The 21,988-nt window shown below is 36.8% G+C and overlaps 1 protein-coding gene across 2 annotated transcripts; it reads right to left on the bottom strand.

Moving 5' to 3' along the window:
• Positions 1-413: 413 nt before the first annotated feature.
• NREP (neuronal regeneration related protein) lies at positions 414-21,554 on the bottom strand. 2 transcript variants are annotated; one of them, XM_058424035.1, is made up of 5 exons: positions 21,269-21,554; positions 21,117-21,164; positions 19,526-19,587; positions 5,876-5,953; positions 414-2,081 (listed from the first exon to the last, which is right to left on the bottom strand). In XM_058424035.1, exons 3-5 carry the CDS (start codon positions 19,526-19,528, stop codon positions 1,959-1,961), a joined length of 204 nt encoding a protein of 67 aa, XP_058280018.1. In that variant the 5' UTR covers positions 19,529-19,587; positions 21,117-21,164; positions 21,269-21,554; the 3' UTR covers positions 414-1,958. The 2 variants fall into 2 exon arrangements, with proteins under 2 accessions (XP_058280018.1, XP_058280017.1); XM_058424034.1 differs by having other exon boundaries at positions 21,117-21,553.
• Positions 21,555-21,988: the final 434 nt, after the last annotated feature.

Here is a 21,988-nt window from a genome sequence, read left to right as displayed (position 1 = left end):
CACCAATTAAAGTGTTTTTAAGAGAGGACTGAATCAACACTGTTTTAAACCAAATTACTCACATATGTGAAATTACCATTTAATTCAGTCTACCAGAGATGAAAAATGAAACATATCATATTTGCCATGCACAGCCCCAGTGTCCTCCTGAGGCTATTAAAAATGGCACCAAGTGTCACATCTGACCCAGCCACTCATGAGTGTGGGAAGCCAATTATGTGACTGCCATTGTCCAGCAAGCTATCATTTCCCAGATCCAGGTCTGGCATTTAGGTTATCTTGATAGCTATTGTTTACCAAGCAGCACCAGATATTTCTGAAACAAACCTCAGGAATCAGGAAAAGAGCAGGTGAAAACAATTGGTAACAGAAACCCTGCCCTTATTGTAATAAGGAAACAGACACATCACAGCTACTCTTAGAGCTTGCATATTTATTGAACAAATCTTACTAAAATAGCTAAAATACATTGGGTACTTGCATTATTAAAGATCACATTGTTACAAAAGCCTGCATTTTCAGCAGTACACAATTACAACTATACATAAATGCCACAACTGTTGAATATTACTTCTTGCTCTATAAACAGCACAGCAGACCTCTCTATTCTACTGGAAATTGAAGTGTACAAGAATAAAGATACAGAAGGTAGGGAAAGGAAAGAAATTTTGAAGTGCAGTGCATGCATTCGTATTTAACAGTCAGAAGCTAAGACAGTTCAGAACAAGGCCTGCCCTGTAAAAGGAATAGCTAAAAGACAGTTATATAAAAAATTAAGGTGGGCTTTCAGACTGTGTCTAACACAACAACACTCCATGAGTAGATGATACTGCTTAATTTTGTGGTTTGTGTTATTTTGTATTTATAGTAGTTTGGGAGCAAGAACAAAAATGTAAAGTCCACAGGTTGACAGTACTGTGGAAATGTACTCTTTCCCCTTTAGGACTTCTCTTCCCAGAAATTTGCTGTATTTTTCTTACTATATCCCCTAGTTTACGGATTTGAAGAGGACATTAAAACTTGTCCCTTCTTTAAAAAAGGCTTGTAAGAAAAAAAAGACAAAAATCAAGAGATTTTGAGAAGTTAGTGGAAAATTATTGCTCATCTTTCTCCATAAGATGGATAGGAGTCAGAAAGGAGATTTTATGAAAATTACAGTTTTGTGATTGCTCCCACTATAACTGCATGTTTGTGAGTGGACACTGATAGGGAATCAGTTCCTCACTTGTATTCTGTAAGTAGTTACTCACCTACAGCACTGAATAAGAAAGCCACACTGAAGACACAAGTAAACAAGTCAGTCCAGTCTAAAGAACAACATTCAGAAAAACAAAGTACCATCACCCTCTCAGAACATGGAAATAAAAAATAACTCCATCAGAGCTACCTTGCCAAGGAGCATATTTAAAGTCCAAAATAGCACCATTCATCAGTGTCTCAAATCCCGTGGCAGCATCACAATCACTTACCACAAGGAAACCATGAGTTTCATACTACTTCTATACATCAAAAGAGTACATGGATAAAATATTGAGATATACAGACAATCAATGAAGGCTTGTTACATCTAAATGAAAAAAAAAAGGGGGACTCTCAGCCTCTGCAAGAAGCAGTTTGGATTGGTGGAAACGGAGAGAGTGGTTTACCAATTGTGTGTGAGCTGTGGAGTTTGAGTAGTGAAAGATGTTGCTGTGATAGAACCAGGCCTGAGGGCCCACCTGTAATGTTTGTAAACATGGATTCACAGTGTGAAATTCTGAGAGCTTTCACTTGAGTTAGAATGTTAAAAACTAGTTTTTATGGTACACATTTGTCCATTGTTATTCTCTAAAGCAAGGCTCAGAGTCCCATAGTTTCTTCTTACACTTGATGATTTACACAGAAACAATTTGCAATATATAACACCATGACCTTATCAAAACCATACACCATATGTAATATGTATGGAGAAATTATGTTTAAAAAGAGTAGAGGCAATTGATTTTGATGAAATGTTGTCCATAGACACTTGCTGGAACCAGGCATGCCCCCTCCGCTTCACTTTTCTTGCGATTCACTTCCTTTGAGATGGGGAGATTTCCCTGTGGAGAAGCATAAGTGATATTAGCTGTGCCTATGTTTGGTGTGATGCTCCCTTCTCTCATCTTAATGTTGCTGTAGTTCCCTAGCTTTAGTTCTTCTACTAAACATGACTGAAGCACCTTATGCCACAGAGAACAGGTTGTTTGAAAACTAGGCAGTTCTTGCAGCATCTGAGAAAAACTTTTCACTTGGGCATGAATGAAGGCATCCCTCAGTAGCAAAAAATGCAAAGGGTCTAACATAAAAGTGCATCTTATTTATGAAAGATCATCTTAATACTAAGATAACTTTTTCCAGTTAGACCTCTCATTTTTTAAAAACCTTAGTGTTTAACCAACCAACATACACTAGTTAGACTCTTCCCCATATTAATCAGTCAAAAAGAGTGCACAAAAACCACTGCATTGTTTTCTTGTTCTGAGTAGATAAAGAAGTGGTGTGCCTTATGGGCCAACTGCCTCAAATAGATCTTTGCTAACTATACATACTAATTGTGCCTATAAAGAAAAGTTTTTTAAATGGCATTTAAATAAGATTCATTTTAAGCCACAGAATGAAGCCTAAAGGCTAGGCACGTGCCCAAAGTACTTCACTGATGATCTGTCACTATGGGATCTGAAACAAAAATAATTTGTTTAGCTAGTAATATATATCGTTAGGAAAAAAAATTTTGTGTTTTTTGGTTTTAAGAGTTGTAAAGGTGTTTCATTGCTCATATTGTTTGAGATGTGTTTGTCACGTAAGCTGAATGCCTCTCTTTGTTTAAGAAATTGAAGTTATCTATTGCAAGTTAATTTTTTTTTTCTGATGTGAAGGTTGTGAATTTCTGAATTAGGAATTAGACACATGGCAGTTTCCCAATGACCAATAAAGTGTAATTTTCAGCAATTTTCCCTTCTTGGCTCTTCAAACCCAGAATTTTCCCTGGGATGTTCATACTTGCTGAATTTACTTGTGTTGGGAATGAAGCCATCTCATGGCTCTCCCACTGTTTTTATCACAATGGACAGGATAAATTCTGCTTTTATGTAGATGAACTCCCCATGGGGTTCTGCATGGCACACAAGAGCAGTTTTCAGGCTGAGCACAGAGCAAAATCCCTTCCTGGAGATAGCTAGTGGTCTGTTTCTTTGGGGCATCAAGAAATGGAGGAAAAGAGCAGATTTTGGTCAGTACATATGCAGAAGGGTAAGGAGTTGTAACCTGTGTTTAGTAGAGCCAATATGGATATTTTTGGTTTAGGAAGGACATTGAGATGCTTGAGCACATCCAGATGAGGCAACAAGGCTGGTGAGGGGCTTGGAACACAAGCCCTGTGAGGAACGACTGAGGGAGCTGGGGTTGTTTATACTGGAGAAAAGAAGACTCGAAGGTGACCTTATCACTCTCTACAGCTTCCTGAAAGGTGGCTGTGGTCAAGCGAGGTTGGTTTCTTTCTCAAGGCAGCAACTGACAGAAGGAGAGGACACAGCCTTAGGCTGCATCAAGGGAAATACAGGCTGGATATTAGGAAAAAGTTTTTTACAGAAAGAGTGAAAAAGTACTGAAATGGTCTGCCTGGGGAGGTGGTGGAGTCACCATCCCTGGATGTGTTTGACAAAAGACTGAATGTGGCACTTGGTGCCGTGGTTTAATTGAGGTGTTAGGGCATGGGTTGGACTCAATGATCTTGAAGGTCTCTTCCAAACTACACATTCTGTGATTCTGCAAGAATTTCAAAATGAGAAAATAACATTTGTTAACATTTCCTCACAGTACTCTAGAAAATTCCATCCTCATTATAGTATTTTTACTTATTTTTGTTTTATTAAATATGCTACTTGTATATCATTAGAGGATATGAAGGGAAAACTAGAAACTTACACATGCAAATAGGCACACCACACAGACCAAAGTCTGGGCAAATTTCCAAAAGCATTATGTTGGGCAGTTCCTTTTCAGCTGTGAAAACAATCTCAGTCCTGAAATTCTGCCATACAATCATGAGACATAAAGTTCCATGTGACCCTTCTAGGTCTGAAAATAAACTGTTATTAAGAACTGAAGCCTTTTATATTTGTTGGTTTCATGAAAATAATTTGGGAAAAAAAAAAAAAGAAAAAAAACCCAAACCCAACACTTTAATCTCAAATAATAGTTTTTTTTAAAAATCTATCAATTTTACTATATTTTTTCAGAAGTTCAAGCTGTTTAGCATTGACTAGATAAAAGTGCTCAGCTGGAGGACTGAAAATTTTCTGCAGATTTTTTCACCAATTTATCCTGATTAATTTTATAGTACAAATGAAAAAACATTTCTGATGATGCACAGTTTCTCTTAAAGATGATACTCTTCTTCTGGAAGCCAGACTATGTGCAATTAATATTTAAGGGGGTTTTGAATGTCAATTGTGAAATAAAATTTGGAGTAAGTTCTAAAACTGGTCTGTTGTACCAGAACATGCCAAATATCTGCTGAAGAATTACATAAAGGCTAGGAGAAATGTATTTTAAAAGCAAGAATCCAGAAATTTTAAAGGGAAAAATATTTATAATATGCTTTGGCTAGTTGAGAAACTGTTATCCCTTCTGAGAAACTTTTATTTTAAGCTATGTGCAGCATAAACCCACAGCTATTCATAAATCCAATATAATGCAGCACTGTTGCTATGCTGCACACAGTGCACAGCTTCATTCCTGTGCTTCAGGAGAAACTTTGTTTAATGATGAATGACAACTTACTGAAAGCTTCTAATTTTTGAATAAAAATCATCTAGTTAACACACAGCTGATTCATAAAATTAGCAAATTCATTTGATATAAGTATGACCCTATAGAGCACATTAATCATGCTCTGGCGCTGCTACCAGCCTTCCCAGCTGAACTTTTGGAATGCTGTGAATGCTAAGAATGACAGTACTGCAACATATGCTAGTTTAAAGACTGGCAGGTTGGCACATAAAGGTGCAAATAACCAGAGTTCCCTTGTAGAGGAAAAAGTTTAGATTAAAGTATAGCGTTATCCATATGGACAGTAGCAGTTTTGTTAACAGGGAGCAGAAACCTAGTTAATAACTGAAATTTAATAATTTTCCACGTGTTCTCTTCTTTACTTACCTACTTGAGCCAGTAATTGAAAGGGAATATGAAAATAAAATATGTACATCCTGTGGTTCTGTGTAATCTGTTATCTTTCACTGAAATTTCATGTCCAGTTTCATATTTATTAAACCAGTAATGGTAACAGAATAAATCTTATTAATGCTGTCTGATGAGCACATCTTCTGCCTTTATGTTGTGGTACTTCTTGTCAAACTCAGATGAAAATTGCCATGCTTTGTATACTTGTTACTCAAGCCAGGTAAAGCACAAGCAAGATACTTAATAAAAGATAACTCAGATCCTCCTGCTGCATTATCACTGACTTTTTCAAAAGCATTCAAAACTCAGATGTCAAGCTTGTAAAATCATGAGACAGGCTTAAGAAATATGAGCCTTTGAAAATTAGTATGTTTTCCTTCTGGTGTGCAGCCAGCAAGAGTCCATGTTTTTTGCAAGCCTGAAGGCTAAGAGCATAATTATAAAATGAAAACTGAGATCTTCAATTAACTGCATGGTGCAAGGAGCCAAGGCTTTAAGAAAAACAGAGTAACATGGGACTCATGATGAAATCATGAGAGCTGGCTATTTTCTTGAAGCTGTTGTAAGAGAAAATCCATACAACTCAATTTCATTTTTAAATTTTTTTCTTTCTGAAAATTTTCATTTTAGAAAACTCTTTACTGTATTAAATAAATCACATAAATAACTTTACCTTTGGAAATCCCCCATGTCCACAGCTGGTTGGAAAGATCTTCTGGCTTATCCAAATCATTGAGCCTGGCTGATAAACCTGTAGTGATATAAATATATACAAGGTCTTACTAACAAAGAGAGATTCACTAAATGCAGTGGTGTTCATGTGACAGACCACATCACTAAAATAAATCTAATGTCTAATGCTAATGGAGCTTGGCCCCGAGTGTTTAAAGTTTAGTACATTTTTTTTTGTACCAATGACAAGATCTGTCCCTAGAGGATTCCAGCTATATTGTTTTATGTTTATCTGCATTCAACAGGCACTTTTTAAACAAAAATAATTAAGAATATGGGATGGATTTTTAAAAATATGTCTAATAAATTCTTTATAGATGTCTATACTAACGAACTTGCTGATGATATTGTGAGAAAACATGTCCACTCCCTTCTGCCAGAGGTTACTGGCAAAGAGCTGTTTAATGAAGTTTGGTATCTTTGCTGATGACTGCATGTGACAAGAGCACCATGCCTTTGATACCCTTTCACAGTGAGTGGTGAACTAGAATGTGTAATTTTGTAAGATCACTGAAACAATTATAATTCCTTGTTAGCTCCCTGTATTTTCCACATTAAAGAAATTACAACACATTATAAAACACATACAATAAAATAGCTGGCAGCAGGATTTAACAGTTAAGGTGCTGTCCTATGATGTCTAGAGGAAAATTTTTCTATGTAGAATGGGTAAGATCCAAAGCTGGGCATTGTGGAGGGTAAAGTAAATAAATACCAATACCTCTCAGCTTCAAGATGAAGGTCAGAATCTTAATCTCAGTCTCATAAACACTGAACTGTCAGGTCAGGTACAAGTTACATACAATGCTGAAATTCTTAAATTTATTTTCTTGCTTGGTGTTTCTCCTGGGCTCTTGGTGTTTGGTGAACTGAACTCTTTCTGCATGATGCCAGGACATCAAACTTTCAGTGTTTTCAGCTAATCATTATAAATTACACCATTCAGATTTGTTTGCACTTTGGGAATGAAAACTTTTGTTGTCAGTTAAGTAAGTGCTGGGCCAGTTTTACTTATCTGCTTGGTGCTGTGCATTCATTGAAACATGACAATAGTTTTCATTTCTGTGGAGGCGAATGTTGACTATTAGCTATCATAACTGGACTAGTTCTATCCTAGAGAAATTATTGGAAGATTATGTAAAATCTCTCCCCAATAGAAAATACTGAATTCTTCTATAATGCAGGACACAGAGAGGAATTAAAACGCAGAGCTCAAGGCAGTCCCTGCTTTATGTGTTGTCCCATGCTTTTCTGCAGTACAAACCACAGTGCTTTCTACTGATTAAAGCAACAGATTTTTTTTCATATCTGAGATCTCAGACAAGCCAGTTCAGCCCTCTGGCTGTGTTTGACATAAAATAACCAATGTGTAACACAATGCACTCTGTGAATTCAGTTAATGTTCACTCTGAATATTTAAAACAATTGAATGAAAGATAACAAGCAATCGCTGAGCTCTTCTGTTGCTATTTATAATCACTGGTTACCCATTCTGCAATTATGTCTTGATTTTATTGTGTAGTCATACTTCTGTGTGAAAACTCATGGTGGGAAATAGAAGAGCAGTTCAGCTCTACCACATGACATGCTGTTCACCCTAGAAAAGTATACAAAATGTATATGGGAGGATCACATAAGCATCAGAATACAGAAGTAGTCATAATCATGAATACAAACGTCTGTGTTTTCAATGGACTGTGAGATGTATTTAGGTTATATTATAGGCCGTGTTACCCTTTAAATAACCTAATAGAAATAAAATAAGCTCCTGAAGTTAGATGAAAAAGAAATGAGTCCTCAAACTAAATTCATAAAACTTTGAGGAATTGCAGTTTGAGAATGGATTTTGGGAATGGGGCAGGAGGGAAAAGGTATAAATTGTAAAATGAGCTCACAACTAAGTTTCAGTGTTGCTATATTCTGTTAGCTTTCTGAATGTTATATTTTATAGTCAAATTTTCTCACAGTTGTAACATAAACAAGAGTTGTTTTTCACATTCCTTTCTGATGAGGGTCAACTGATTGATTTCTAGCCTGGCCAGTGGGATGGAGAGGTGGTAACCTTGTTCTCCAATCCCTGGTCATTGTCCAGAATCTATATATGCGAAGTCATCATAATAAAACTTCTTCTTCTTAGAGTCAGAGAGTGTGAATATCATTTCTTTTGTGTCCTCTAGTGACATTCAAGGGCTAAAAAAGACAAACTCCAAAAGCTACCATCACTTGCAAAATACTTCACATAATCCCCAAACTATTTTTCACAGTAATTCTCAGGGGGGAAAAACAAACAAACAAACAAACAAACAAAAAAACCCAAAAAAAGGTACCCTCTTTTCTTCTTCAAAAACAAATTTTGTGGCCCATATTGGTAGATATTAATCACATGGACCTATTCACATGAAGTTACTGTTCTGATATGACTGTACCAGTGTCCTGAATGGACAAAGGACTTTAGGGTGCAATGCTGAAAGACTGGAGAATCATGGCTTAGAATCTGGTCAAGTGGAGAAAGATTCTGGAATGGAAAAAAATATACCGGTGTAGAGAAGTTCACTTAAGATTTACTGTAATTCACAAGGGAAGAAGAAAAAAAAAGAAAAGAAAAGAAAAAAAGAAAAAAAGAAAAAAAAAAGAAAAAAAAAAAAAAAAAAAAAAAAAGGAAGGAAGGAAGAAAAAAACCCCGACACCTTGTTGTGCTTTATAAATGCAGAAACTACTTAGAAGCTCAAATATACTGATAATTAGGAATTAGAAAAACATATAGAACATTAATTCAGTTACAGCAGCTCAAAATTACTGATATAAATGTTGCAAGATGAGCTGTGAGACAGAGAAAAGCAATGTTCCATTACAGAGCAGATGTAAGGGTTACAACATTCCAGCTGTTAGCATGAAGCAAACACTTCTAAATAAATGCTTCCACTGATACACACCAAATTTTAATTTCTTAGTACTTCCTGTGTAACTGTTATTCAAGTGCAGGCTTGGCTTAAATAACCAAAGTATCAGGATTCAGAATGGAATTACTGAGCTTTAGGGTGGATTGAAAACTACAGTTACTGCAAGTCTGCATAATGCTGACTCACACTGATATCCTCAGTATTTGATCCTCATTAGCCAGACAGTTAAGCCAGGAAGCTTCATCCATGAACTCTCAGATCTGGGAAGAGCGATGTGAGACACTGCTATGCAACAACATGCAATTCTGCCTGAAACATTGAGGCCAGCATGAGAACTGGGAATTATGGGTTCTCTATGAGTATGCTTTCAGTTTTGTAGCCTCCAGGCTCCTGAAAAGATACAAGTAATACAACTTAATATTAGAGAAAAAGGAAAAGTGGAGGAAAAGAGACACCCAGTCTGTTCACCAGCTCTCTGAGATTCCAGAACTACTGATAGTTTTCTGGGTTGTTTCAGTTTGTTTGTGGGGTTTTTTTCAAAACCAGGAGGATTAAAAATCAGTAGAGTCTACTTTACTCCTTTGGCCAACAGACTGAGAAACTTTTTCGCTCTTGCTCTGTTTTACCAGCATTTCAAAATTCTAATTCTTGGATTTTTTCTTTTTAAGCCATGCTTTCTTAAAGAACAATGGTAAGGAGCACGACCTTTTGCCCAGCCTTAAAACAGATAAATAAGATAATTTTAACACAGCTGAACTAAACATACTCTATTAGTCACATCAAAATGCTAAAATTTATTTGGTACCCACTCTTCATTCCTATTCACTAAGAGCATCTTTCAAACATTCAGATAAATCATCAAGAGGGGGAAAAAAACCCAAAAAACAAAAAAAACCCACCCAGATTTATGGCATGCTAAATTTACTAAAATGAGCATACTCCTGTTAGGCATTCCCAAGGTTTTTATAGTTAAGAAACAATTGAGAAGCCCCTGGATTTTTTTTTTTTTTTTTTTTTTTTTTTTTTTTTTTTTTTTTTTTTTCCCCTCATGTGAACCACAACTGAATTCTTGTAATCAAGTTGCATTCAGGACTTACAGTGCACCCTTGATTTCTTAACTAAAAGTTTGTTGAGGGGCAACTGCTCTGAGGAAATCAGGAACCACCTTCTAGAGAATCTTCAGGTAAATTCTTTGTCTTATAAACCAATTTTGAGGCAGGGAGGAATGAAACCAAAAAGGAAATTATGACAAGTACTGTAGATCCATGTCCAGCAATTCTACAGTAGCCTACAAACAAATAAACAAACAAACAAAAAACTACTAAGAATGGCTATTGGATACCTATATACTACATGGATTAGCAGTGTAATAGCAGACACAAATGACCACAGGCTGCAGAGCATAGGAGTAGAATGATAAGAGGTGTGTATGGAAAAGAAGGAAAGGAAGAGGCATGCTTCTTTTCTCTGTAGCAATAAAATGACATTTTATTCACAGACATGTGTCTGTGACGACTGAGTGCCCTGTGTACCTAATCCAGAACAGAGAAAGGGAGAGAGGCCAGCCTCCTCCTGGAAGTGGGTTGTATAGCCAAAAAAGGAACACTGCTCCTCATTTCGGTATCCACATTTCTTTAAAATTTCTTAGCTGCCAGCTAGTTTGAGCTGTAGATTTACTTTTCCCAGCATATCCTATCATGTACTTCTCAATTCCCCCAAATGCCTCCCACTGCTGTAAACATTTTCTTTCTAACCAACATCCCACAATCACAATACAAATGCATAAGCAATCTTACTGTACCACTGCTCAAACACTAAATAAATAATTTTGTGAATGAAAACCTCACTAATTCTTTTTAAACCAATCTGGAGGGCAAGCTTGTGCTAGGATCAAAGCCTTTGCTTTGGTGCAAGCGGTAAACAGATGCTGCCATCCTCAGTAATTTATTTTTAAGTAAGGAGGGGAATGTTATGAAAATATAAAATACAAATATCCACTGTGATCCTAACCTAGCACACAAGATTTAATATCTACAGCAACTCTCAGCTGAACAGTGGCTGCTTTTTAAGAGATTAGTTGGGCAGCAGTATTCTATCACTCACAGCTTTTATTTTCCAGATCTTCTGGAGAGGGCAATGACAAGGCTACATCAAGAGTACTCATCATGACTCCTTATTTCAATGAGTCCTTGAGGTTCTGATAAGCCTTTGTTATATTTAAGAAGCTGTACTAATGATGAAACAGGACACTGCTATGTGATAGGCTGACTCTGCAACAGGCTCACTGAGGAAGTTTTCCCTATGGAAACAGCAGAAACCAAAACTTGCCCAAATTAAAGTGCAACTTCATTGCCATAGCTTATTAATTTTAAAATGCTGTGAACATGTAATTTAGCAGATGTGAGACTTAACAATTTTGTGAACTTGTTTGCTTTTTTGAGTGTCTCTACCTAATGAGTCTGAGCCTCTGAGCTTGAGGTGCAGTGACAGTCATTCCAAATAACCTGACTTCAAGATTTCAGCATCCTGTCAGGGCAGCAGATTTTTCTGTTATTGCTGTTTTTCATATCAGTGCCATGAACATTAAAAAAAAAAAAAAAAAAAAACCACCACGGTGAAAACCAATAATTTACATTTATTTCACTTCATTAGTTCCACACAGTAAAGAAGGTTAGATAAATGGCTTGAGAGAACAGATGAAGAATCACATTATGATTCTGCAGCTGGGATTGCTCCAAGTGGCACACCTTTCTGTAAGACTTTACCTGCTATTGCAATGATAATACTTGGCAGTATATCAGCAGAACATGGCAAGACAGCTGTACACCTGAATTTGCCTTTGACTTCTCAGCATCAGCATCTTTTGATGCCTTTGCCTTCTCATGGGGAATATGTTACTTCTACTTTTTAGTTCTCCCCATCTGATGACTCAAACACACAACCACATGGAGGTGAAAAGGCCTAAATGAGACAAATATGCTTCTCCTTGCATTCCTCTCTGCACACTACAAATAAATTACAAAGTTTATTTATTAGGCATTTGGGGATTTTTGCAGTCCTTTTGTATCTTTTCTGCAATTTCTGTCAGTTTCACAGAATAGGATGTCATTTGCTCCTTCCCTACACCGCATAAGGAAGTGACCTTGAAAATATTTTTTAAAGATTTTAATGGAAAATCTTCTATAAACCCATTGTCATCTGTTGTTTCCTTTGTTGTTCTCAAAGCATCTCTTCTTGAGGTTACACTGAAGTGTCTGCTCCTATGCAGTCTCCTACCCTGGCTTATCTGTATCAGCTTGTTCAAAGGACTCATTCCTGTCCTCATCCATATACAGGTTGCATGTTTTATATGTGTACTTCCATGTAAGACTTCTGTCCAATTCTTTATCCAGTTGGAAACCCTCTACAGAAACTTTAGCTGTATTCTAACATGTGTGATTGAATGAGGTTAGTTACAGAAAACACTTTCTAACTTTCCCTGGGGAGGAATCCACTCCACACCATCTGAATGTAATGCAATTATTAGGAAGAGATCAATTTTCACTTTTCTGCATCAGTTAGGATCAATCCTGCTTGTGTCCTACAAGTGTTGTCATGCTGCTTTTTTACTTAATACACAAAAATCTTTGCAAAACATTGTTAATATTTACCATGCATACAAAGAGTAAGAGAAAAATAATCAAGCAGTACATTGTGAACATGGTCATAAATACTCCTCCAACTTCTTAGTGAATTAATGAATTTTACTAAGATGCTCATTACCAGAGTATTGCACTCCTCAAAAGAAAAAGAATACATTTATTTCAGAGAAAATAAAAAACAAATGTATATTATGTGGAAAGTTCCATCAAGCAATAAAATGGCTGCAAATTACTTTGTTCCTCCAGTAAATTTCTGTGTCTGTTCTCCAAAACTGGAAAACATCAAGAAATCAAAATAAGCAAATCAGCCATCCAGAAAAACCAAACTCAGAACCCAGTACAACCCCATATATTTCTTTCGTTTGTCTCTGTACTACAGTATTTTTTGTTTTACTTAACATGCAATACACAGAAAAACACCAAGAGCAAGGCTGAGAATTGAAATAATACTCTAGTTGTCAGTTAATTACATAGGATTTTGTAATTTGCTCCTCAAGTGCAGTAAGATAGAGCTTAATTAGTAACTATTTGCATCTACACCTAATGGTGACTGCAGAACAAAATGCGTAAGCATCTTGTTGTAAACTCAGGTGGACACACAGCATGGCAGCAAAAATCCTGAACCAAAGGTTGCATAATCATTTTTCAGAAGTCTCATACCTAACGTGGACAAATTACTTGAGCTACAGAGGAGGAAGAACAGGAGCATGGTCAGAGGCTGACCAAAATGTCTATTTAATCCAGTGTCCTCCCTCTATTGAGTTTTAATCTTAAGGGAAAATCCAAGAAGAACAGTGGCCAGTAAGTGAATCCTTAAGAAGAGGAACAGAGACAGACCAGAATAATACTTCTCCTGTGTGCCCTCTCAGACCTGGCCCTCTACTGCTGGGGTACACAAAATGTATACACCAAGCAGCCTCCCCAAAAAGGTGTTTATTTTTAAAAAATTACTATGTGCTTACAAAATTAATGGCCTGAATGCTGTAACTTATGGAAGACTCAAGAGACTGCTTTGGACTACAACAGCTTTTGTCCCACATACCAAAAAGATGAACAGAAATCCAACCAGGGATGGTGTTCCCCAAGTGCAGGCAGCGCTTGCTGCCTCTGTCAACTGCTTTCCCGCTGAGCCCAGCCACGAGAGCCTTTCTTTCACCTCAGGAGGTGCCAGCCCCATGCCCAAGCAGCATTTTGCAGGCAAGTATTAAAAAGCCCCAGCCACACTCTTGGAAATGGGAGAGAGAACCACATTATAGAGCCAGTCCTTACTTACCTCATTAAAAGAGATGTAATGAGGGTAGGCGATAGTTAATAAGTGCTTGAAAGCACTGTGGTATATTTACCTGAAGCCTCCCTATTACCAGCCTCTACTAGGCACAAAAAGCACAAAATGTATCATGGCTGCTCTGGAGGCTAAAAGTAATAAAACATCTGTGGGCACTGGGACTAATCCAAGGCGCTGTGTAAACTCATAATCTTTTGTGATGGAGATTTATCACAGATACAATCATTTTAAAGCAAATAAGGAAGACTTGTTCCTCTCTAATATGACCTTTCTAAGTGGCTCTGTGGTGTCAATGTGTGCCTTCTAAACATCAGTGCTGGAAGAGGCCAGGGGCTCTTTCTTAAAATGTGTATTAAGCCAAGGCTTTTACCACCTCCAGTGAGGATGCACAAATTTCTTATAACCTTTTTCAACTTGCTCCCACATAAGTATGCCAAGCTAGTAGAGATAATGAGATTACTGTTAATAAAATTATCCCAGAGACACTTCTTCTTGCAGAATGAGAAAATCCTACTTATTCTGAGGGTAGGTTGTTTTTGCTTGTTTGTTCATTTTAATGTAGTATTTACAGAAGAAAACATCAGGAATCCTCCCATCAACATGTAAGTAGGGATTCATTCAATAGTGCTATTATGAATTTGCCAGACAGAAGTCCAAGTCTAATTGCATGTAACACTCAAACAATGTTTCTACATTAAACATTTGAAAATAATATTTTTTGCACCTTTGGAGATTTTGCCCTCAATCAATATGGTTTAATGAAGTGAATAAATATTTGAAATAAAACCAAAATACAAACAGTTAAAACTATTTTTATTAAAATATCCTGTCCCAGTCAATGATGCCAACTGAATTATGTTTATGAAGCTGTTCTAGAACTATTAAGTGTCATACTCTTCCCATCTCTTCAGCATATACAAGGATCAGAATTCAAGTATAAAGCAACAATATAGCAAGGTCAGGAAAAAAGTAAAAATATTGTTAGGGATCGCTTTAGATCCCAAGTCCTAAAAAAAACAGTGTCATATCTGTAATGTTGCTAGATGTATATTCTTTACTCTGATTTTCCAAAATTTCAGCCTTTGAGGAAAGCAATAGTAAAGATTTTTCCTGGACCTAGTATTACATAAACCTCCCATTCCATGTGTCAACACAGTTTGGTTCAGACAGACTATGCTGGGGCAGAGTAGCAAAATTTTAGCACCCAGAGCATATTTCTGACTGAGTAGAAACAAATATATAAAAAGCTTTTGTCTTTTCATGTGCATATGAACCGTACCACTGAAATGTCCACAGTATCTACAGCTTTGGGCAAAAATTACTTTTTAAACTCCTCTTTTCTACTCATAATCAAGTAAAAGTTTGTTTTCTGCTCAGGTGAACAGGTGGCATGACAAGTATTGCAAAAACTGGTCTATATTTCTGCTTACAAAATTTGTAAGCTGGAAAGGCTTTAATTTTCCCTGAGTTTTCAGCAATCAAGTGGCACTGTGCAAACTACACACAATGTATAACATGCACATTATATAAGCACAATAAAAAAGCACAATACACATGTTCAGATGGCCAAAACTATTTCTCTTTCATCCTTCACCATTACTTCTCTTGACCAAATTCTGCCCATGCTATACATGAACAGAACAAGATCAACACAGTCCTGCAGGTCCTGTGTGGCTCTGACTTACCATAAAGGAGACTCCAATCCTGGTTCCAGTACCAGGCTTGGTAATAATCAATGAGGTATGAGTTTTCTCATGCCAGACCAAGAGCTGCTTTTGTCCGGTGTCTAGTAATAGCCTGGACATAATGTCTCATTTCATTATCTTACTTTTTTTTTTTTTTTTTTTCCTTCAGCGCATACAAAAGGTTCCAAATGATGCCTGCATCTGACAGATCAATTCGAGACTCCATTCTCCACAAATAATCCTAAAATTATGAAGAGCAGTTGCAGCCCAGGGGCACAGAAAATTACAGAATGTGTAAAGACATCTGCTTGTAACTCCCTGGAAAAAGGTTAGTAATGGCTAAACTGGAATGAAATCTTAAACACAAAACTTTCTTCATAAATATATTTACCTAATGTAAATAATATTATAATTTTCTCTATAAACTAGGGGAAAAAAAAAAAAAAAAAAGCCCACACAAACAAAGAACTAAATGGGATGGTGAGTCTTTTCTCTTCAAACAATAGCAGGCTGTCTTTTCTTTCCCTCTGACTTAACAAATAAGGGCTTTACTCCAAACTGGTTTTGCCCCTAAAGGTAATCATCCCCTATTTCTCTTTTCCCCCAAGTAAGACTATAAAATGCAGGTAATGTAAATGACAAAATATGACAGAATAACCTCAGAATTGATGCAGTTCAGGCAAGGATGCACTACAGGAAGCATTCAGCCCAAATGACCTACTTCCAGAGGCTTTTTACTCTGGGATGCCAGCTGTACTGTACAAGAGGCAGCCCAGAGACTCCACAACAGTAAGAAATGCTGACAAGAAAGCAATCTCATTGTGGTAAGCCAGGAGCAAATTAATGATTGACTCTAGATTATCTTCTGTTTACTTTCAGAAAAGACAAAATTAAATTCTTAAGGACCTATTTACTGATATACACGTTTATTAGTGTTGTTAGTTTAAATTCCTTAAGCACCAGCACTGTGAGCTCCCAGAACTAAACTTAAAATCCACAAAAAAAGATAAAAAAGGTGCTTTGGAAGCATACCTGAGTGCTTCCAAAAAACAGACCACTTCTCTAGCTGTCTAAAATGATGGTCTGATTTCTTTATTTAAAAACTAATATTTACCATAACAAGGCCAAACAAACAACATAAAACCCAACCCTTTCCTGGTTTTGGTAGGAGCCTTCTTTGAGATCACAGAAAAATGGAATTAAGACTCCCTTACTCCCACTCTTCTAACATGTTCTTTTATTTAATTATTGGATTACTTTCAATTATTGGATGGGGCAGAAAATTTTTTAAACAAATCATTTTTTAAAAATTCTTTTTTAGTTAGAACTTCTCCCCCCCTCCCTTGTTAGCACTAAAATTTTAGTTAATATTTTATGACATTCAACACTTGCTTTGAAGGTAGTATACAGAAGTTCTAGCATTTCAAATTAAAAGACTGCTTAAGTCACTCCAGGATTTTATGCATTGCACATAAATATAAAAGGTTCTTTCTTCTTCAGGCAGACACTTAAGGAAATACGATATACAGCAGTAAGGACAGATCTTCAAATGGCAAATGTTCTTGTGTAAGATGGCTCAAAATGTCCATGAGTTAAAATTATAAGAATAATAGAAAATTCACTCTTCTGTTTTTCTGTTTCTCTTAAAATTGAAGATATTATTATTAAACAGGTACAAGAACGACTGATTTAATTGATCAGGTTATTCTAAGTCCAGGAAAAAGAGAAGCAGCATTGAAAACTAATGAGCTAAATAACTTGCTTTTACTGTTTAAAATGTTTAAGAAATATTTTATGAGAAAAGAAAATTAAGAAACTAAGAGGGTAAGATATTGAAGTTAAACCAAGAACTCATTTGTTCTCACTTAAGAAATTTATTCTAGTCACTTCAAATTTTACTCTAAGCCTAGCTAAATAATTAATGAACTTTTAGACTGGCAAAAGAATAAGAAGGCCATTTCCCACAATTTTTTAGGTCTAAGTCTACTGAAACACAAGAGCTGAATATTCACTGACCAGTGAGAGCAGGGTAGAGCCTTTGCATATACTGTGATATTAAAAACAAAGTAAGCATTTTCATCATCATGTTATTTCAGTGTGTAGAAAGTATTGATATGCAAAGAGTATTTCCTGCAAATTAGAATGGTTAGAGAGATACTTGCAGTTAATACAAGAAGAAATATGCCAAAGACAAGTGTGACTACTACTCCAAGCAAAGTATGTCACTGGTCTAAGTTGGAATGACATTCAGTGTTAGTGTGCCAGAAAAGAAAGGAAGGGGGGAAAAGGGTGGTGGTAAGAGAAGAGATTCTGCTGAGTATCACATCTTAAACAAACTTGCAAACTGGGGTAAAACCTAATAGCACATTTTAACTTTGATCACAAAAAATAAGTGGAACTTTTAAAAATAGCTAAATGAGGTTTGTATGTTACACTGAAAAGCAAACAGTGAGAGTAGACAGGTGGGTAACAACATTTTTATTATTTGCATTTGGATAGTTTTAAGTTGTATTTTATGTTCTGGCCCAGAGACTGGCTTTACAAAACTGATTTTATTGGATACTACAGGAACTTTGCTAGATCTATAGAACCATCTGTTGATAGAAATCAGTGGCTATTTTATGCCTGACTAAACTCTTTTGTTCCATAGATAGGCATATACTGCATATAGCAGACTGTATAACATCTAAAATGTGGGCTGATTGTCACCTTGGTGTTGGTAGGAAAACAGTTTTCTTATCCAATATTCCACAGTTGTGTGAACAACATGTATTTCAACATGATTTCTATTTACAGTTTAAGTGAATCATTTCCCTTTTAATTCCCCACCCTCATCTATTCATTTATACACAGATGAGCAAAGTACTTTGATGAAAGTAGGTTCCAGAATAGACTAAAACTCCAGAATTTGCAAGTTTATTTTTGTAGATAGGAATGATATAAAAGAAGGAGCCAAAAACAAAGCCTTTATAGAAGAGTACGTCTTTGCTTATTTTAATCATTCCTTGATGATCACCCCTCCCACATATCTAAACAACCCCAAAGAACCAGACATGGATAATATTAATGCAATTGACCCAATCTTCATAAGACTATGTCCCTCAGAACCTCACACTGGGGAAAATATCCTGTGCTAATGTATACAATATGCAATGCTACTTAAAGCATTGTTCAATACTAATTAACAGAGGTTTGATCGTGATTTTATTATGTAGCATCCAAAATACATCACATTTTTGCCAGCACATGTATCTAGATATGCTTCTGAGATAGGGGCATCCTCAACTAAGAATGCAATAGGATTAAAAACTAAACAAAATCTGCCTTCTTTGAGCACTTTTTTCTTGAAAAATACTGTTACCTTTGCCCTCCTGATCCTGAGACAGTCTCCCTCAGAGAATGCCATATTTACATGCATATCCTTAAAATCAAGAGTTTGTCAGCAGAGGTATCTCAGAGTACAAAAAATGGGTTTTAATCAATAAAAATACAAACACAATTAGCACTGAAGGAAAGAGGTTGTTGTTCATTAAACATATTCCAAACAAGTGCCTGTAAGTTCAGTCAGGTTTGAGGCCTAAACATTCTTTTTCTAGAACAGGTCTGTCACAAAGTATGGTAGTGTTTTCAGAAGGTTAACCTAATTTAAAAAAATTAGTTTGCACCTTATGTACTTTCCTGACAGACTAATATTAAATCTTTTTCACTCACTAAGTGCAAAGACCTGTTTCTTCTTTTTGGGATAAATGTGTCAGTGTTGGCATTGATGGATATTGTTTTATCTGCATGTATTGCTACATGTGTTATGATGTGTAATTTTCAAAATAACTTAAATATTTCTTGTTTCAATTAAATAAGCCTTACTTCACAGAGATGGATTTCAGATTTTTATTCAAAAAATGCAAGAAAATAAAAGATCCAATATAAGGAGCTTTTCAGATTACATCAGTTATTGTATGGCAAGTCCCCATAGCCTCAAAAAGTAAGTTGTTCCTATTTATAAATGAGTATTGGGAAGAAAGAAATAAGGTTTGTAGTGACACAAAAAATTTATACTCAGCTAAAGCAACTAATTCTTACCATTTTAGGTTCTGTTAAGTCTTGGAATTGCAGTTTCCCTCAAGTAGCACAAGGAGAACAATCTGAAAACAATTTTTAAAAAATTAAAAATTAAAAAAAAAAAGGTAATTCCACTGTCTCAATAGTTAAAAGGTTGTTTTGTTTTGTTTTTTGCCAGCATAACAGTGGGTGAACCAAGTATAAGCTTCAGTGGTTAAGATTAAAGTCATGCAAATTATTCTAACCACACATATGCTTATATATCATGCATCTCTGCACTTCAGTGGTCTGTAGGCTTAAATATAGGACAAAGGAATCCCTGGTACCTAGATTTGCAGAACCCTATGCTATTCTTAGCACTGGGTATATACCTGAAGAGCCCCATAAATAACAGTTAACATACATAAAAATCAGTCAAGAGGACAAAAAACTGTCAGTCTGTGTTTACTGTAATTTGTGATCCATTGTTCCCAGACGTAGTACTAACTGGGGGGTTTTGCAATCAAGGAACACCTATAACACAATGTAATGGCCCACAGAATAGGTATTTTTGGAAATGGCACTGCATTACATAACCTTCAGTTTTCTCCCTCTCTCTATTCTACATACACCTCCTATTTTAAATAGAGAGGAAAAAAAAAAAAAAAAAAAAAAAAAAAAAAAAAAAAAAAAAAAAAAAAAGAGTAGGTCCTACTTCATTTACCTTAAATTATCATTTTCTTAATGGACTGAATTGGTAGCATATTTGGTAGCATATCTCCTTTATCGGCTTTCTTATAGAAATAAAAATTAAAACTTATCTTCTATTGATTACATATTTCTTACCTGTAATGCGTATGTATGAAATTAGGTATGAATCATATGTTTACACAAACACAAAAATACATATTGGATTTAAAACTGCAAACTTATATATCCATAAATGTACACAGAAATATTTGGAAAAAGCAGCACGTCACTGCATGTTCAGCAAAGTATGGTTTGTTTTGGTTTTGTTGTTTTGTTTTTCTCAAAAGAACAACCCAAAATTTAACTGCTGCACATTCAAAAATACAAAAGGCTGTTGCAAGAATGACTGCTTTCTAAAAATAAACCCCAGCAGCCTGAGAGGAATCCAGTGTCAGGGTGGAGAAGAGGGAGATTCATTTTACAAGGGAGAAGAAATGAGATGATAAACCTATCCTCAAGCCTTGCATGCATGCTAACAAAGCCAAGTGCATTAGGTTCAGAAATGTATTTTGATGTTTGCAGAACCCAGAAAAAGGAAAACATTTTAGATAATCCCTTCTCATCTCCCCTTCCATGTGTGCAGAAAAATCCCCAGCCTAGAAATCCAGCCTTAAAGCACAAAGACAAAGAGTTAGATACATATACTGCACACTTTCTCGTTTTCCTTAAAAAAAGCCTGTTTGGAAACGTACACCGAGAAGGGAAAGCCAAGATGCAGCAAAGTCTGCCTAAGGGCAGAAAGAAATCAAAAAGAAATGAAAAGAAACAGAGAAACACAGAGATAATAAAGCAGAAAGGGAGGAGAATGAGGGAGAGAGCGGGAGAGAGAGAAAGAAATTTAAAAAAAAAAAAAAATCTGTGGATTGGAATTGAATATACTTACAGACAAAAGCCCCCGCTCCCTGCTCACTTTCTGTCCTTTCTACATGATCTGAAACACAAATGTGGATTACAAAAGGGCAGCATGCTACAGAAGGGAATTTATAGTTGGGGGAGTGGAGAGAGGGTAGGGGGTGTGGGTAAGAATGACTGCACCTCTTCCAAAGTGCAGCCTCAGAGGAAAAAACAAACCAAAAAACCAAACAAAACCAAACAAAACCCCAAACAAAACAAAACAAAACAAAAAACCCAAACCAACAAACAAAAAAACCACCCCAAACAAACAAAAAACCAACCAACCAAAACAAAACAAAACCCCAAAACAAAACAAAACACGGGTGGGGGTGACTGGGGGCAAGTCTCTCTACACCCCCGTTCTCCCCCCGTTTCCTCTCTCTGGCTGTGTTTTGCTTGCTTGCCAGCACTGGTTATATTGAACAATGAGCTAATTCTGATGGTAGCTGGTCAGCTGCCAGCTCCATCCCCCCTTTACACACACACACACACACACACACACGCACACACACTCCCCCTGCGCGTCCGCCTCCCCCCGCACGATGCTGCAGCGCCAGACTGCTTAGTCTGCAATAATCCGCAGCCCCGCGTTCCCCCCGCTGTCTGGGAGCCACAGGGCAGAGCCCGCCTCGCCGGCGGCCGAGCCCCGCCGGGGCATCGCCGGGTGCGGGAAGCGGGTTGCGGAGAGCGGGCGCGGTGAGCGGAGCGCGCTGGCTCCGGGTCGTGGGTATCCCGCGCCCCTGGGCGGTGGCCAGCCCTGGCGGGGAGCGCGGCCAGTGCGCTGCGCAGCACGGAGGGACGGGCGCGGAGGGGGGCCGGCAGAGTGTAGCTATGAACTGTAATAATAACCCTGCAAAGGGC

The sequence above is a fragment of the Hirundo rustica genome, chromosome Z (genome assembly GCF_015227805.2).
Source record: "Hirundo rustica isolate bHirRus1 chromosome Z, bHirRus1.pri.v3, whole genome shotgun sequence".
Lineage (NCBI taxonomy): Eukaryota > Metazoa > Chordata > Aves > Passeriformes > Hirundinidae > Hirundo > Hirundo rustica.
This window is presented reverse-complemented; position numbering and strand designations above follow the sequence as displayed.